This window comes from Oncorhynchus masou, unplaced genomic scaffold, assembly GCF_036934945.1.
Source record: "Oncorhynchus masou masou isolate Uvic2021 unplaced genomic scaffold, UVic_Omas_1.1 unplaced_scaffold_981, whole genome shotgun sequence".
Taxonomy (NCBI): domain Eukaryota; kingdom Metazoa; phylum Chordata; class Actinopteri; order Salmoniformes; family Salmonidae; genus Oncorhynchus; species Oncorhynchus masou.
The window spans coordinates 93,657-112,895 of record NW_027016324.1 but is presented as its reverse complement, the minus strand read 5'-3'; the positions used below and the strand labels follow the sequence as shown (position 1 = coordinate 112,895).

Sequence of the window (19,239 nt, the reverse complement as noted above, 5' to 3'; positions counted from 1 at the left end):
TAACTGACAGAGTTTAATGGCTGTGATAGGAGAACACTGAGGATGGAGCAACAACATTGTAGTTACTCCACAACACTAACCTAACTGACAGAGTGAGAAGAAGGAAGCCTGTACAGAATAAAAATACTCCAGGATAAACATCCTGTTTGTAACACTAAGTAATACTGCTAAAAATGTGGCAAAGCAGTTCACTTTTTGTCCTGAATACAAAGCGTTATGTTTGGGGCAAATCCAACACGTCACTGAGTACCACTCTTCATATTTTCAAGCATGGTGGTGGCTGCATCATGTTATGAGAATGCTTGTCATCGGCAAGAACGAGGGAGTTTTTTTAGGATAAAAAGGAACGGAATAGAGATAAGCTCAGGCAACATCCTAGAGGAAAACCTGGTTGAGTCTGCTTTCCACCAGACACTGGGAGACAAATTCACCTTTCAGCAGGACAGTTACCTAAAACACAAGGCAAAATATACACTGGAGTTGCTCACCAACTGATGCTGAGTGGCTTAGCTACAGTTTTGACTTAAATCTACTTGAAAATCTAATGGGTAAGACCTGAAAATAGCTGTCTAGCAATGATCAAGGGGCTAGGGGTTGATTTTGGACAGGACCCAGGGTTTAGGGGCTAGGGGTTTATTCTGGACAGAGTCTAGAGTTTAGGGGCTAGGAGAGTGGTTCACAAACTGTTGGGCGTGCCCGAAGGGTCGGCGGGGGTGCAGAATCTTCTGACCACAGAGGTTAAACCAGATCTCACCTTTGCCAGGCTAGGGGCTAGGTTTTATCTAGCGGAGGAGACCAGATCTCATTATTACCAGGCTAGGGGCTAGGTTTTATCTAGCGGAGGAGACCAGATCTCATCATTACCAGGCTAGGAGCTAGGTTTTATCTAGCGGAGGAGACCAGATCTCATCATTACCAGGCTAGGAGGTTTTAACTAGCATTGTCTGTCTGCCTTTCTATCTGCCTGTCTGCCTTCCTTTCTGTCTGTCTGTCTGCCTTTCTATCTGTCTGTCTGCCTTCCTTTCTGTCTGACTGTCTGCCTGCCTTTCTTTCTGTCTGTCTGCCTTTGTCTGTCTGCCTTTCTATCTGTCTGACTGTCTGTCTGCCTTTCTATCTGTCTGTCTGTTTGCATAGGTGTGTCTGTCTGCCTGTCTGTCTGTCTTTCTTTCTGTCTGCCTTTGTCTGTCTGCCTTTCTATCTGTCTGTCTGCCTTCCTTTCTGTCTGACTGTCTGTATGCCTTTCTATCTGTCTGTCTGCCTTTGTCTGTCTGCCTTTCTATCTGTCTGACTGTCCGTCTGCCTTTCTGTCTGTCTGTCTGTCCTTTTGTCTGTCTGTCTGTCTGTCTGTCTGTCTGTCTGTCTGTCTGTCCTTTTGTCTGTCTGTCTGTCTGTCTGTCTGTCTGTCTGTCTGCATAGGTGTGTCTGCCTGCCTTTCTTTCTGTCTGCCTTTCTATCTGTCTGTCTGCCTTCCTTTCTGTCTGTCTGCCTTTCTATCTGTCTATCTGCCTTTCTATCTGTCTGAACGTCAGTCTGCCTTTCTATCTGTCTGTCCTTGTGTCTGTCTGTCTCCATAGGTGTGCCTGCCTGCCTGCCTGTCTGTCTGTCTGTGTCTGTCTGTCTGTCTGTGTCTGTCTGTCTGCATAAGTGTGTGTGTTTGTGACTGTGTGTGTGTGGGTATGTTGCAAGAGTTCCAAATCAAATATGGAGAATAACTTGTTACATTTAGACAAACAGGCCTCAGTCTCTCAGACTGGCTTTTTCCAGCCATGTAAGTCGGGGGGAGGACGGTGTGTGTGTGTGTGTGTGTGTGTGTGCAGGTTATGGGTGGAGTGTGTACACAAGCACAAGGAGACACTTGTTGCTGGTTGGGTGTGTATCAGAAGTGGGGGGACAAGATGTGTGTGTGGGGGGGGGGTTGAGAGGAGAGTGATCTCTCTGTTCCTCACCAGCTCCTGTGACTGAAGCCCAGTTTGTTCTGACGTGTGTTTGAGTACCATCGAGTGGGTATGACTGTGTCTGTGGACACTTCAAATCAAACTTTATTTGTCACATGCGCCGAATACAACAAGTGTAGACCTTACAGTGAAATGCTGACTTACAAGCCCTTAGCCAACAGTGCAGACCTTACAGTGAAATGCTGACTTACAAGCCCTTAACCAACAGTGTAGACCTCACAGTGAAATGCTTTACTGACAAGCCCTTAACCAACAGTGTAGACCTCACAGTGAAATGCTTTACTGACAAGCCCTTAACCAACAGTGTAGACCTCACAGTGAAATGCTTTACTGACAAGCCCTTAACCAACAGTGTAGACTTTACAGTGAAATGCTTTACTGACAAGCCCTTAACCAACAGTGTAGACCTCACAGTGAAATGCTTTACTGACAAGCCCTTAACCAACAGTGTAGACCTCACAGTGAAATGCTTTACTGACAAGCCCTTAACCAACAGTGTAGACCTCACAGTGAAATGCTTTACTGACAAGCCCTTAACCAACAGTGTAGACTTTACAGTGAAATGCTTTACTGACAAGCCCTTAACCAACAGTGTAGACCTCACAGTGAAATGCTTTACTGACAAGCCCTTAACCAACAGTGTAGACCTTACAGTGAAATGCTTTACTGACAAGCCCTTAACCAACAGTGTAGACCTTACAGTGAAATGCTTTACTGACAAGCCCTTAACCAACAGTGTAGACCTCACAGTGAAATGCTTTACTGACAAGCCCTTAACCAACAGTGTAGACCTTACAGTGAAATGCTTTACTGACAAGCCCTTAACCAACAGTGTAGACCTTACAGTGAAATGCTTTACTGACAAGCCCTTAACCAACAGTGTAGACCTTACAGTGAAATGCTTTACTGACAAGCCCTTAACCAACAGTGTAGACTTTACAGTGAAATGCTTTATTGACAAGCCCTTAACCAACAGTGCAGTTAAAGAATAAGATATTTACCAAGTAGACTGAAATAAAAAGTAACACAATAAGAATAATGAGGCTTCATACAGGGGGTACCGGTACTGAGTCAGTGTGGAGGTTATATACAGGGGGTACCAGTACTGAGTCAGTGTGGAGGTTATATACAGGGGGTACCAGTACTGAGTCAGTGTGGAGGTTATATACAGGGGGTACCAGTACTGAGTCAGTGTGGAGGTTATATACAGGGGGTACCAGTACTGAGTCAGTGTGGAGGTTATATACAGGGGTACCAGTACTGAGTCAATGTGGAGGTTATATACAGGGGGTACCAGTACTGAGTCAGTGTGGAGGTTATATACAGGGGGTACCAGTACTGAGTCAATGTGGAGGTTATATACAGGGGTACCGGTACAGAGTCAGTGTGGAGGTTATATACAGGGGTACCGGTACTGAGTCAGTGTGGAGGTTATATACAGGGGTACCAGTACTGAGTCAATGTGGAGGTTATATACAGGGGTACCAGTACTGAGTCAGTGTGGAGGTTATATACAGGGGGTACCAGTACAGAGTCAGTGTGGAGGTTATATACAGGGGGTACCAGTACAGAGTCAGTGTGGAGGTTATATACAGGGGGTACCGGTACAGAGTCAGTGTGGAGGCTATATACAGGGGGTACCAGTACTGAGTCAGTGTGGAGGCTATATACAGGGGGTACCAGTACTGAGTCAGTGTGGAGGTTATATACAGGGGGTACCAGTACTGAGTCAGTGTGGAGGTTATATACAAGGGGTACCGGTACAGAGTCAGTGTGGAGGCTATATACAGGGGGTACCAGTACTGAGTCAGTGTGGAGGCTATATACAGGGGGTACCAGTACTGAGTCAGTGTGGAGGTTATATACAGGGGGTACCAGTACTGAGTCAGTGTGGAGGCTATATACAGGGGGTACCGGTACAGAGTCAGTGTGGAGGCTATATACAGGGGTACCAGTACAGAGTCAGTGTGGAGGCTATATACAGGGGTACCGGTACAGAGTCAGTGTGGAGGTTATATACAGGGGGTACCAGTACTGAGTCAGTGTGGAGGCTATATACAGGGGGTACCGGTACAGAGTCAGTGTGGAGGCTATATACAGGGGGTACCAGTACTGAGTCAGTGTGGAGGTTATATACAGGGGGTACCAGTACTGAGTCAGTGTGGAGGCTATATACAGGGGGTACCGGTACAGAGTCAGTGTGGAGGCTATATACAGGGGGTACCGGTACAGAGTCAGTGTGGAGGTTATATACAGGGGGTACCAGTACTGAGTCAGTGTGGAGGCTATATACAGGGGGTACCGGTACAGAGTCAGTGTGGAGGCTATATACAGGGGGGTACCAGTACTGAGTCAGTGTGGAGGTTATATACAGGGGTACCAGTACTGAGTCAGTGTGGAGGCTATATACAGGGGGTACCGGTACAGAGTCAGTGTGGAGGTTATATACAGGGGGTACCGGTACAGAGTCAGTGTGGAGGCTATATACAGGGGGTACCGGTACAGAGTCAGTGTGGAGGCTATAATACAGGGGGTACCGGTACAGAGTCAGTGTGGAGGTTATATACAGGGGGTACCAGTACTGAGTCAGTGTGGAGGCTATATACAGGGGTACCGGTACAGAGTCAGTGTGGAGGCTATATACAGGGGGGTACCAGTACTGAGTCAGTGTGGAGGTTATATACAGGGGGTACCAGTACTGAGTCAGTGTGGAGGCTATATACAGGGGGTACCGGTACAGAGTCAGTGTGGAGGCTATATACAGGGGGTACCGGTACAGAGTCAGTGTGGAGGCTATATACAGGGGGTACCGGTACAGAGTCAGTGTGGAGGCTATATACAGGGGGTACCGGTACAGAGTCAGTGTGGAGGTTATATACAGGGGGTACCAGTACTGAGTCAGTGTGGAGGCTATATACAGGGGGTACCGGTACAGAGTCAGTGTGGAGGCTATATACAGGGGGGTACCAGTACTGAGTCAGTGTGGAGGTTATATACAGGGGGTACCAGTACTGAGTCAGTGTGGAGGCTATATACAGGGGGTACCGGTACAGAGTCAGTGTGGAGGCTATATACAGGGGTACCGGTACAGAGTCAGTGTGGAGGCTATATACAGGGGGTACCGGTACAGAGTCAGTGTGGAGGCTATATACAGGGGGTACCGGTACAGAGTCAGTGTGGAGGCTATATACAGGGGGTACCAGTACAGAGTCAATGTGGAGGTTATATACAGGGGGTACCAGTACTGAGTCAGTGTGGAGGTTATATACAGGGGGTACCAGTACTGAGTCAGTGTGGAGGCTATATACAGGGGGTACCAGTACAGAGTCAATGTGGAGGTTATATATAGGGGGTACCAGTACTGAGTCAGTGTGGAGGTTATATACAGGGGGTACCAGTACTGAGTCAGTGTGGAGGCTATATACAGGGGGTACCAGTACTGAGTCAGTGTGGAGGTTATATACAGGGGGTACCAGTACTGAGTCAGTGTGGAGGCTATATACAGGGGGTACCAGTACAGAGTCAGTGTGGAGGTTATATACAGGGGGTACCAGTACTGAGTCAGTGTGGAGGCTATATACAGGGGGTACCGGTACAGAGTCAGTGTGGAGGCTATATACAGGGGGGTACCAGTACTGAGTCAGTGTGGAGGTTATATACAGGGGGTACCAGTACTGAGTCAGTGTGGAGGCTATATACAGGGGGTACCGGTACAGAGTCAGTGTGGAGGCTATATACAGGGGTACCGGTACAGAGTCAGTGTGGAGGCTATATACAGGGGTACCGGTACAGAGTCAGTGTGGAGGCTATATACAGGGGGTACCGGTACAGAGTCAGTGTGGAGGTTATATACAGGGGGTACCAGTACTGAGTCAGTGTGGAGGCTATATACAGGGGGTACCGGTACAGAGTCAGTGTGGAGGCTATATACAGGGGGTACCAGTACTGAGTCAGTGTGGAGGTTATATACAGGGGTACCAGTACTGAGTCAGTGTGGAGGCTATATACAGGGGTACCGGTACAGAGTCAGTGTGGAGGTTATATACAGGGGGTACCGGTACAGAGTCAGTGTGGAGGCTATATACAGGGGGTACCGGTACAGAGTCAGTGTGGAGGCTATATACAGGGGGTACCGGTACAGAGTCAGTGTGGAGGTTATATACAGGGGTACCAGTACTGAGTCAGTGTGGAGGCTATATACAGGGGGTACCGGTACAGAGTCAGTGTGGAGGCTATATACAGGGGGTACCAGTACTGAGTCAGTGTGGAGGTTATATACAGGGGGTACCAGTACTGAGTCAGTGTGGAGGCTATATACAGGGGGTACCGGTACAGAGTCAGTGTGGAGGCTATATACAGGGGGTACCGGTACAGAGTCAGTGTGGAGGCTATATACAGGGGGTACCGGTACAGAGTCAGTGTGGAGGCTATATACAGGGGGTACCGGTACAGAGTCAGTGTGGAGGCTATATACAGGGGGTACCAGTACAGAGTCAATGTGGAGGTTATATACAGGGGGTACCAGTACTGAGTCAGTGTGGAGGTTATATACAGGGGGTACCAGTACTGAGTCAGTGTGGAGGCTATATACAGGGGGTACCAGTACAGAGTCAATGTGGAGGTTATATATAGGGGGTACCAGTACTGAGTCAGTGTGGAGGTTATATACAGGGGTACCAGTACTGAGTCAGTGTGGAGGCTATATACAGGGGTACCAGTACTGAGTCAGTGTGGAGGTTATATACAGGGGGTACCAGTACTGAGTCAGTGTGGAGGTTATATACAGGGGGTACCAGTACTGAGTCAGTGTGGAGGTTATATACAGGGGGTACCGGTACTGAGTCAGTGTGGAGGTTATATACAGGGGGTACCGGTACTGAGTCAGTGTGGAGGCTATATACAGGGGGTACCGGTACTGAGTCAGTGTGGAGGTTATATACAGGGGGTACCGGTACTGAGTCAGTGTGGAGGTTATATACAGGGGGTACCAGTACTGAGTCAGTGTGGAGGCTATATACAGGGGGTACCAGTACTGAGTCAGTGTGGAGGTTATATACAGGGGGTACCGGTACTGAGTCAGTGTGGAGGTTATATACAGGGGGTACCAGTACTGAGTCAGTGTGGAGGTTATATACAGGGGGTACCAGTACTGAGTCAGTGTGGAGGTTATATACAGGGGGTACCGGTACTGAGTCAGTGTGGAGGTTATATACAGGGGTACCGGTACTGAGTCAGTGTGGAGGTTATATACAGGGGGTACCAGTACTGAGTCAGTGTGGAGGTTATATACAGGGGTACCAGTACTGAGTCAGTGTGGAGGTTATAGACAGGGGTACCAGTACTGAGTCAGTGTGGAGGTTATATACAGGGGGTACCAGTACTGAGTCAGTGTGGAGGTTCTATACAGGGGGTACCAGTACTGAGTCAATGTGGAGGTTATATACAGGGGGTACCGGTACTGAGTCAGTGTGGAGGTTATATACAGGGGGTACCGGTACAGAGTCAATGTGGAGGTTATATACAGGGGGTACCGGTACTGAGTCAGTGTGGAGGTTATATACAGGGGGTACCGGTACTGAGTCAGTGTGGAGGTTATATACAGGGGGTACCGGTACTGAGTCAGTGTGGAGGTTATATACAGGGGGTACCAGTACTGAGTCAGTGTGGAGGTTATATACAGGGGGTACCGGTACTGAGTCAGTGTGGAGGTTATATACAGGGGGTACCAGTACTGAGTCAGTGTGGAGGTTATATACAGGGGTACCAGTACAGAGTCAGTGTGGAGGTTATATACAGGGGTACCAGTACTGAGTCAGTGTGGAGGTTATATACAGGGGGTACCGGTACTGAGTCAGTGTGGAGGTTATATACAGGGGTACCAGTACTGAGTCAGTGTGGAGGTTATATACAGGGGTACCGGTACTGAGTCAGTGTGGAGGTTATATACAGGGGGTACCAGTACTGAGTCAGTGTGGAGGCTATATACAGGGGTACCAGTACAGAGTCAATGTGGAGGTTATATACAGGGGGTACCGGTACAGAGTCAATGTGGAGGTTATATACAGGGGGTACCAGTACAGAGTCAATGTGGAGGCTATATACAGGGGGTACCAGTACTGAGTCAGTGTGGAGGTTATATACAGGGGGTACCGGTACTGAGTCAGTGTGGAGGCTATATACAGGGGGTACCGGTACAGAGTCAGTGTGGAGGTTATATACAGGGGTACCAGTACAGAGTCAGTGTGGAGGTTATATACAGGGGGTACCGGTACTGAGTCAGTGTGGAGGTTATATACAGGGGCACCGGTACTGAGTCAGTGTGGAGGTTATATACAGGGGTACCAGTACTGAGTCAGTGTGGAGGTTATATACAGGGGGTACCAGTACAGAGTCAATGTGGAGGTTATATACAGGGGGTACCAGTACTGAGTCAGTGTGGAGGTTATATACAGGGGGTACCGGTACTGAGTCAGTGTGGAGGTTATATACAGGGGGTACCAGTACTGAGTCAGTGTGGAGGCTATATACAGGGGGTACCAGTACAGAGTCAATGTGGAGGTTATATACAGGGGGTACCGGTACAGAGTCAATGTGGAGGTTATATACAGGGGGTACCAGTACAGAGTCAATGTGGAGGTTATATACAGGGGGTACCGGTACAGAGTCAATGTGGAGGCTATATACAGGGGGTACCGGTACAGAGTCAATGTGGAGGCTATATACAGGGGGTACCAGTACAGAGTCAATGTGGAGGTTATATACAGGGGGTACCGGTACAGAGTCAATGTGGAGGTTATATACAGGGGGTACCAGTACAGAGTCAATGTGGAGGCTATATACAGGGGGTACCAGTACAGAGTCAATGTGGAGGCTATATACAGGGGGTACCAGTACAGAGTCAATGTGGAGGTTATATACAGGGGGTACCAGTACTGAGTCAGTGTGGAGGTTATATACAGGGGGTACCAGTACAGAGTCAATGTGGAGGTTATATACAGGGGTACCAGTACTGAGTCAGTGTGGAGGTTATATACAGGGGTACCGGTACTGAGTCAGTGTGGAGGTTATATACAGGGGTACCAGTACTGAGTCAGTGTGGAGGTTATATACAGGGGTACCAGTACTGAGTCAATGTGGAGGTTATATACAGGGGTACCGGTACAGAGTCAATGTGGAGGTTATATACAGGGGTACCAGTACAGAGTCAATGTGGAGGTTATATACAGGGGTACCGGTACAGAGTCAATGTGGAGGCTATATACAGGGGGTACCAGTACAGAGTCAATGTGGAGGTTATATACAGGGGTACCAGTACAGAGTCAATGTGGAGGTTATATACAGGGGTACCGGTACAGAGTCAATGTGGAGGTTATATACAGGGGTACCAGTACAGAGTCAATGTGGAGGCTATATACAGGGGGTACCAGTACAGAGTCAATGTGGAGGCTATATACAGGGGGTACCAGTACAGAGTCAATGTGGAGGTTATATACAGGGGTACCGGTACAGAGTCAATGTGGAGGTTATATACAGGGGTACCAGTACAGAGTCAATGTGGAGGCTATATACAGGGGGTACCAGTACAGAGTCAATGTGGAGGCTATATACAGGGGGTACCAGTACAGAGTCAATGTGGAGGCTATATACAGGGGGTACCAGTACAGAGTCAATGTGGAGGTTATATACAGGGGTCCAATTTGTAAGTCGCTCTGGATAAGAGCGTCTGCTAAATGACTTAAATGTAATGTAAATGTACCGGTACAGAGTCAATGTGGAGGTTATATACAGGGGGTACCAGTACAGAGTCAATGTGGAGGTTATATACAGGGGGTACCGGTACAGAGTCAATGTGGAGGCTATATACAGGGGGTACCAGTACAGAGTCAATGTGGAGGCTATATACAGGGGGTACCAGTACAGAGTCAATGTGGAGGTTATATACAGGGGGTACCGGTACAGAGTCAATGTGGAGGCTATATACAGGGGGTACCAGTACTGAGTCAGTGTGGAGGTTATATACAGGGGGTACCGGTACTGAGTCAGTGTGGAGGCTATATACAGGGGGTACCGGTACAGAGTCAGTGTGGAGGTTATATACAGGGGGTACCAGTACAGAGTCTATGTGGAGGTTATATACAGGGGTACCGGTACTGAGTCAGTGTGGAGGTTATATACAGGGGGAACCGGTACTGAGTCAGTGTGGAGGTTATATACAGGGGTACCAGTACTGAGTCAGTGTGGAGGTTATATACAGGGGGTACCAGTACAGAGTCAATGTGGAGGTTATATACAGGGGTACCAGTACTGAGTCAGTGTGGAGGTTATATACAGGGGGTACCGGTACTGAGTCAGTGTGGAGGTTATATACAGGGGTACCAGTACTGAGTCAGTGTGGAGTTTATATACAGGGGTTACCAGTACAGAGTCAATGTGGAGGTTATATACAGGGGGTACCGGTACAGAGTCAATGTGGAGGTTATATACAGGGGTACCAGTACAGAGTCAATGTGGAGGTTATATACAGGGGGTACCGGTACAGAGTCAATGTGGAGGCTATATACAGGGGTACCGGTACAGAGTCAATGTGGAGGCTATATACAGGGGGTACCAGTACAGAGTCAATATGGAGGTTATATACAGGGGGTACCGGTACAGAGTCAATGTGGAGGTTATATACAGGGGTACCAGTACAGAGTCAATGTGGAGGCTATATACAGGGGTACCAGTACAGAGTCAATGTGGAGGCTATATACAGGGGTACCAGTACAGAGTCAGTGTGGAGGTTATATACAGGGGGTACCGGTACTGAGTCAGTGTGGAGGTTATATACAGGGGGTACCAGTACTGAGTCAGTGTGGAGGCTATATACAGGGGGTACCAGTACAGAGTCAATGTGGAGGTTATATACAGGGGGTACCGGTACAGAGTCAATGTGGAGGTTATATACAGGGGGTACCAGTACAGAGTCAATGTGGAGGTTATATACAGGGGGTACCGGTACAGAGTCAATGTGGAGGCTATATACAGGGGTACCAGTACAGAGTCAATGTGGAGGCTATATACAGGGGTACCAGTACAGAGTCAATGTGGAGGTTATATACAGGGGGTACCGGTACAGAGTCAATGTGGAGGTTATATACAGGGGGTACCAGTACAGAGTCAATGTGGAGGCTATATACAGGGGTACCAGTACAGAGTCAGTGTGGAGGCTATATACAGGGGGTACCAGTACAGAGTCAATGTGGAGGTTATATACAGGGGTACCGGTACAGAGTCAATGTGGAGGTTATATACAGGGGGTACCAGTACAGAGTCAATGTGGAGGCTATATACAGGGGTACCGGTACAGAGTCAATGTGGAGGCTATATACAGGGGTACCAGTACAGAGTCAATGTGGAGGCTATATACAGGGGGTACCAGTACAGAGTCAATGTGGAGGTTATATACAGGGGTCCAATTTGTAAGTCGCTCTGGATAAGAGCGTCTGCTAAATGACAGGCGGTACCAGTAAATGTAATGTAAATGTACCGGTACAGAGTCAATGTGGAGGTTATATACAGGGGTACCAGTACAGAGTCAATGTGGAGGTTATATACAGGGGGTACCGGTACAGAGTCAGTGTGGAGGCTATATACAGGGGTACCAGTACAGAGTCAATGTGGAGGCTATATACAGGGGTACCAGTACAGAGTCAGTGTGGAGGTTATATACAGGGGTACCGGTACAGAGTCAATGTGGAGGCTATATACAGGGGTACCAGTACTGAGTCAGTGTGGAGGTTATATACAGGGGGTACCAGTACTGAGTCAGTGTGGAGGTTATATACAGGGGGTACCAGTACAGAGTCAGTGTGGAGGCTATATACAGGGGGTACCGGTACAGAGTCAGTGTGGAGGTTATATACAGGGGTACCAGTACAGAGTCAGTGTGGAGGTCATATACAGAGGGTACCGGTACAGAGTCAGTGTGGAGGTTATATACAGGGGGTACCGGTACTGAGTCAGTGTGGAGGTTATATACAGGGGGTACCGGTACAGAGTCAGTGTGGAGGTTATATACAGGGGGTACCGGTACAGAGTCAGTGTGGAGGTTATATACAGGGGGTACCGGTACCGAGTCAGTGTGGAGGCTATATACAGGGGGTACCGGTACAGAGTCAGTGTGGAGGTTATATACAGGGGGTACCAGTACAGAGTCTATGTGGAGGTCATATACAGAGGGTACCGGTACAGAGTCAGTGTGGAGGTTATATACAGGGGGTACCAGTACTGAGTCAGTGTGGAGGTTATATACAGGGGGTACCTGTACAGAGTCAGTGTGGAGGTTATATACAGGGGTACCGTTACAGAGTCAGTGTGGAGGTTATATACAGGGGGTACTGGTACTGAGTCAGTGTGGAGGTTATATACAGGTTAGTTGCGGTAATTTGAACATGTAGGTGGGGGGCGAAGTGCTATTTCCGTGGATGGCTGTACATTTGGTTGAAGATCTGTGTACATTTGGGTGGATGTCTGTGGTTATTTGGGTGTGTATTTGTGTGTAATTGTACTGTGTATGTGTATATTTGGGGTTTCCCAGGTATATCCCCAGGGGCCACCCGGTGTCTGTCCATTTGTACTTCCTGTCAGACGTGTTCCAAGGCTACCTGGTTCGTCAACATGCTAGTAACCTAGCAACCAGCCAGCTAGAGACCCTAGAGACTTGGGTCTCCCATAGCAACCACTTCACCCTGGCCCCGGCAACCAACACACTCAACAGACTACAGTTTGCAGAGGTGAGACATGCACACACGCCCGCACACATACACTTTAAATGTAACCTATCCCTGGTACCTGAGAGAGAGATGGTGGTTCTGTCCCCACTGAAGAGGCTTTGGTAGAGAGAGAGAGAGAGAGATGGTGGTTCTGTTCCCACTGAAACAGGCTTTGGTACCTGAGAGAGAGAGAGAGAGAGAGAGAGAGAAATGGTGGTTCTGTCCCCACTGAAACAGGCTTTGGAACCAGAGAGAGAGAGATGGTGGTTCTGTCCCCACTGAAACAGGCTTTGGTACCTGAGAGAGAGAGAGATGGTGGTTCTGTCCCCACTGAAACAGGCTCTGAGTCACTATTTGTTAAGTGTCTTTATTGTCAGGTTGCTGCAGGTTGCTGCTGCCCCCTGGGGATGACATGTGGTACTGGATGTGTCCTGTCACGCTGTCGCTGGAACACGAATTTAATTACCATTTGTTAATTAACAGGGAAGTCGTTAAAAAAATCAAGTAGTGCACAGGCTGCCATTCAGGGGACTTAGATTCCACCTGGTTAGCCTGTTGGAAATCCTTCACACGATTCTCTCTCTCTCTCTACAGTATCTCTGTTTTCATTCAAATCAGCCCTCTGTTTCTTGATCTCTCCCAATAAATCCTTCACACGATTCTCTCTCTCTCTCTACAGTATCTCTGTTTTCATTCAAATCAGCCCTCTGTTTCTTGATCTCTCCCAATAAATCCTTCACACGATTCTCTCTCTCTGTCCTCCCTCTCCTCCCCTCAGGTGGGTACAGACTGGGACGCCAAAGAGAGAATCTTCAGGAACTTCGGAAGCCTCCTGGGCCCCACGGAGGAGCCGGTTGCCATGCAACGCTGGGTCCGGGGACAGAACGTCACGGTAACCGTCGTCTGGGTGGACCCCACCAACGTCATAGCCGCCACGTACGACATCCTGGTGGACGGCGGGACAGAGTACACACACTACCGGCCCCCGTTAACCGTGCCGTTACGTCCCGGCGTGTGGACGCTGCGTGTGCTGCATCACTGGAACCTGCTGGCCTCCACCAGCTTTGTGGTTTCACCTCTGGAGCACCACGGCCAGCAGCCTATACGCCAGGGTAAACACACACACACACACAGTCACTGGACTGAGGACTAGAACCTGGACACCTCGATACACATCACCTGGAACACACTAACACACACCAAACCACACACACACATTCACAGCCTATCCTGTAACACCTACATGGAATTTAAATAAATAAATAATAAATAATTATCTCCCTTTCGCCCCTCCTTCCTTCCTTCCTTCCTTCCTTCCTTCCTTCCTTCCTTCCTTCCTTCCTTCCTTCCTTCCTTCCTTCCTTCCTTCCTTCCTTCCTTCCTTCCTTCCTTCCTTCCTTCCTCCCCTCCCCTCCCCCTCCCCTCCCCTCCCCTCCCCTTTCCACCTCTCTAGAAGACACAGTGAAGCTCCACAGCGGGCCGGTCCGTAACTCCTACATGGATCAGAGTTTCCACGGCCTCAACCCCATCCTCAACCTCCCAGTGCACCTGGGACAGGTGGAGGAGGCGGAGTTTAAAGCATCACTGACAGGGGCGGAGCTCCAGAGCTGGGTGGACCATCTCCTGGCAGGGGTGTGGTCTGCAGCGGACGTGTGTTCTCAGGGTCCTAGCTCCTGTCCCGTTATGCAGCGGTGTCGGGAGACGGGATGGAGCGCGCTCAGTCCCGACCCGAAGTCTGATCTGGGTCCCCCCAGAGGGAACGGACGGATTAGGTAGCACCGTCGCCACGGCTACTGCTACAGCCAACCAATGGCTTGGAGGATGAACTGACGGGAAGCGTTTTAGTGTGTGGTGAGATGGTCTGCTGCGTTCTAAATTGTTCCTCCATTTCCTGTATACTGAGTGGACAAAACATTAAGAACACCTGTTGTATCCATGACTGACCAGGTGAATCCAGGTGAAAGATATGATCCCTTACTGATGTCTCTTGTTAAATCCTCTTCAATCAGTGTAGATGAAGGGGAGGAGACCTGGTTAAAGAAGGATTTTTAAGCCTTGAGACAATAGAGACATGGATTGTGTATGTGTGCCATTCAGAGGGTGAATGGTAGTAGGTGCCAGACACACCTGTTTGTGTCAAGAACTGCAACGTTGCTGGGTTTTTCACACTCCACAGTGTCTGTGTCTATCGAGAATGGTGCTCTTAAATGTTTTGTACGCTCGGTGTATAGTGCACTACCATAGGGCTCTGATCAGAAGTAGTGCACTACATAGGGAACAGGGTGTCATTTGGGACACAGGAAAGGGAGGAGATTGAATGCATTGGATTACTGTACGAACGGCGTCAACATCAACCATGGCGGAACTCAGGAGCCAGGTAGTAAAGAAGGTTAGAAGAAAAGGCTGCGGACTGAAACCAAGAAGAAATGAGATAAGGAGCAGAGTCATCCTCTTCAGCATCAGGTGGCGCCACCTTCTGTCTCGGAGGCTAAACTGACTCTAGGATTAGTTGAATTTGATTTATTTATTGATTGTTGTGTGGCCCCCTTTTCCCTATATAGTGCACTACTTTAGACCAGAGCCCTAAGGGGAGTAGGGTGCCATTTGGGATAAATACTCATGCCTGGAGAAGAGGATGGAGGAACACGACACTGTTCTCTGAAAGGAGATGGAGGAACACGACACTGTTCTCTGAAAGGAGATGGAGGAACACGACACTGTTCTGTGAAAGGAGATGGAGGAACACGACACCGTCCTGTGAAAGGAGATGGAGAGACACGACACCGTCCTCTGAAAGGAGATGGAGGGACACGACACTGTTCTCTGAAAGGAGATGGAGGAACACGACACTGTTCTCTGAAAGGAGATGGAGGAACACGACACTGTTCTCTGAAAGGAGATGGAGAGACACGACACCGTTCTCTGAAAGGAGATGGAGAGACACGACACTGTTCTCTGAAAGGAGATGGAGGGACACGACACTGTTCTCTGAAAGGAGATGGAGGGACACGACACCGTTCTCTGAAAGGAGATGGAGGGACACGACACCGTCCTGTGAAAGGAGATGGAGGAACACGACACTGTTCTCTGAAAGGAGATGGAGAGACACGACACTGTTCTCTGAAAGGAGATGGAGAGACACGACACTGTTCTGTGAAAGGAGATGGAGGAACACGACACCGTCCTGTGAAAGGAGATGGAGAGACACGACACCGTTCTCTGAAAGGAGATGGAGGAACACGACACCGTCCTGTGAAAGGAGATGGAGAGACACGACACTGTTCTCTGAAAGGAGATGGAGAGACACGACACTGTTCTGTGAAAGGAGATGGAGGAACACGACACCGTCCTGTGAAAGGAGATGGAGAGACACGACACCGTTCTCTGAAAGGAGATGGAGGAACACGACACCGTCCTGTGAAAGGAGATGGAGAGACACGACACTGTTCTCTGAAAGGAGATGGAGAGACACGACACCGTCCTGTGAAAGGAGATGGAGAGACACGACACTGTTCTCTGAAAGGAGATGGAGAGACACGACACTGTTCTCTGAAAGGAGATGCCACCGTCCTGTGAAAGGAGATGGAGAGACACGACACCGTCTCTGAAAGGAGATGGAGGGACACGACACTGTTCTCTGAAAGGAGATGGAGAGACACGACACTGTTCTCTGGAAAGGAGATGGAGGAACACGACACTGTTCTCTGACAGGAGATGGAGAGACACGACACCGTTCTCTGAAAGGAGATGGAGAGACACGACACTGTTCTCTGAAAGGAGATGGAGAGACACGACACCGTTCTCTGAAAGGAGATGGAGAGACACGACACTGTTCTGTGAAAGGAGATGGAGGAACACGACACTGTTCTCTGAAAGGAGATGGAGAGACATCGGTTCTCTGAAAGGAGATGGAGGGACACGACACTGTTCTCTGAAAGGAGATGGAGGAACACGACACCGTTCTCTGAAAGGAGATGGAGAGACACGACACCGTCCTCTGAAAGGAGATGGAGGAACACGACACCGTCCTGTGAAAGGAGATGGAGGAACACGACACTGTTCTCTGAAAGGAGATGGAGAGACACGACACCGTTCTCTGAAAGGAGATGGAGAGACACGACACTGTTCTGTGAAAGGAGATGGAGGAACACGACACTGTTCTCTGAAAGGAGATGGAGAGACACGACACCGTTCTCTGAAAGGAGATGGAGGAACACGACACCGTTCTCTGAAAGGAGATGGAGAGACACGACACCGTCCTCTGAAAGGAGATGGAGGGACACGACACCGTCCTGTGAAAGGAGATGGAGGAACACGACACTGTTCTCTGAAAGGAGATGGAGAGACACGACACTGTTCTCTGAAAGGAGATGGAGAGACACGACACTGTTCTGTGAAAGGAGATGGAGGAACACGACACTGTTCTCTGAAAGGAGATGGAGAGACACGACACCGTTCTCTGAAAGGAGATGGAGGGACACGACACCGTTCTCTGAAAGGAGATGGAGGAACACAACACCGTCCTCTGAAAGGAGATGGAGAGACACGACACCGTCCTCTGAAAGGAGATGGAGGAACACGACACCGTCCTGTGAAAGGAGATGGAGGAACACGACACTGTTCTGTGAAAGGAGATGGAGAGACACGACACCGTCCTGTGAAAGGAGATGGAGAGACACGACACCGTCCTGTGAAAGGAAGGAGAGGACTAAAAGAAGAGGAAGACCAGGAGAGAGGAGTGAAAATACCTCCATATTCTCATTTATTCTCCTCTGAGCCCCTACTGAACTCATTTGGACTGAGTGTGTGTGTGTGAATGTGTGTGTGTGTGGGTTTTCTTCAGTGCCATGTCTGTATCTCTGCAGGTTATCGTGTGAGAGAGACCAGACCTCAGCTCTGCTGGATCACAAAGGGGGTGCATCACGATAACATCTCCTGTCTCCTGAAGTGTACACTCCTTCACTACTTCCCACACATCTAAAAGCCTCGGATTGGGAGGCCGTAGTGGGAGTTCACTACTTCCCACACATCTAAAAGCATCGGATTGGGAGGCCGTAGTGGAAGTTCACTACTTCCCACACATCTAAAAGCATCGGATTGGGAGGCCATAGTGGGAGTTCACTACTTCCCACACATCTAAAAGCCTCGGATTGGGAGGCCGTAGTGGGAGTTCACTACTTCCCACACATCTAAAAGCCTCGGATTGGGAGGCCGTAGTGGGAGTTCACTACTTCCCACACATCTAAAAGCATCGGATTGGGAGGCCGTAGTGGGAGTTCACTACTTCCCACACATCTAAAAGCATCGGATTGGGAGGCCGTAGTGGGAGTTCACTACTTCCCACACATCTAAAAGCATCGGATTGGGAGGCCGTAGTGGGAGTTCACTACTTCCCACACATCTAAAAGCATCGGATTGGGAGGCCGTAGTGGGAGTTCACTACTTCCCACACATCTAAAAGCATCGGATTGGGAGGCCGTAGTGGGAGTTCACTACTTCCCACACATCTAAAAGCATCGGATTGGGAGGCCGTAGTGGGAGTTCACTACTTCCCACACATCTAAAAGCATCGGATTGGGAGGCCGTAGTGGGAGTTCACTACTTCCCACACATCTAAAAGCATCGGATTGGGAGGCCGTAGTGGGAGTTCACTACTCCCACACATCTAAAAGCATCGGATTGGGAGGCCGTAGTGGGAGTTCACTACTTCCCACACATCTAAAAGCATCGGATTGGGAGGCCGTAGTGGGAGTTCTGATACCAGTCATTTCCTTTTCAACCAGTGACAGGAAGTGAAGACACGGGGAGGAAGGAGAGATAATTGGCATGTACAGTAGCCAGGGATTGTATTCATCTCCCTGTTTATCCTGTAGAACTCTCTACCCTTCATGTGCTTAACATGTGACAGAGTACAATTCTAAGTTAACTATTTATTCCAGTTTATATTAATGAAATAGTTTTTTGTTGTTGTCAATGGCATCCTATTCCCTACATACTGTCTATGGACGCTGGTCAAAAGTAGTGCACTATGTAGGGAATATGATGCTGTTTTGGAGGCGATCATGCTGGGGGAGGGGGGGGGGGTTGCACACGGCAGAGAACCTGCTGTCTTGATTTCCAAAGACCCTCAACCCCCTGTTGTCATGACATCAGACATGTTGTTCTGTTCAGGGCTACATCTCAATACTCTAAAGAGGCTTGTCTTCCCCTCTCCTCTTGTTCCTCCGGGAAAGGAGCTTAATAAAAGGGCTACGTTGGCAATGAGACCTGCCAGCATGCTAGCAGATAGTGCAACGACTGGAAGTCTATGGGTAACGCTAGTTAGCATTGGTTCGCAAAACTACCTCCAACTTCCCTCATACTGGACACAGAGACATAAACATACTATCCACGCGTTCAACAGACTCTGGGGAAGTAGATAAAGATAAACCTCACTGCCAAAATCCCAAAGTATCCCTTTAAGGAAAAGAAGTGAGGAGAGGAGGCGAGGAAGCCTCTGTAGACTATTGAGATGCAACCCTATGACTGTG

At 49.0% G+C, this 19,239-nt stretch overlaps 1 protein-coding gene across 1 annotated transcript in view; it reads left to right on the top strand.

Annotated features, from left to right (window-relative positions):
- LOC135538546 (xylosyltransferase 1-like) overlaps nucleotides 1-14,661 on the top strand; it is a 33,658-nt gene extending 18,997 nt beyond the window's left edge. The window contains exons 8-10 of the mRNA XM_064964435.1: nucleotides 12,535-12,730; nucleotides 13,488-13,821; nucleotides 14,163-14,661. Of these exons, the coding sequence (XP_064820507.1) occupies nucleotides 12,535-12,730; nucleotides 13,488-13,821; nucleotides 14,163-14,485 (853 nt within the window). The 3' untranslated portion in view covers nucleotides 14,486-14,661. The remainder of the gene's footprint in view (nucleotides 1-12,534; nucleotides 12,731-13,487; nucleotides 13,822-14,162) is intronic.
- Nucleotides 14,662-19,239: the final 4,578 nt, after the last annotated feature.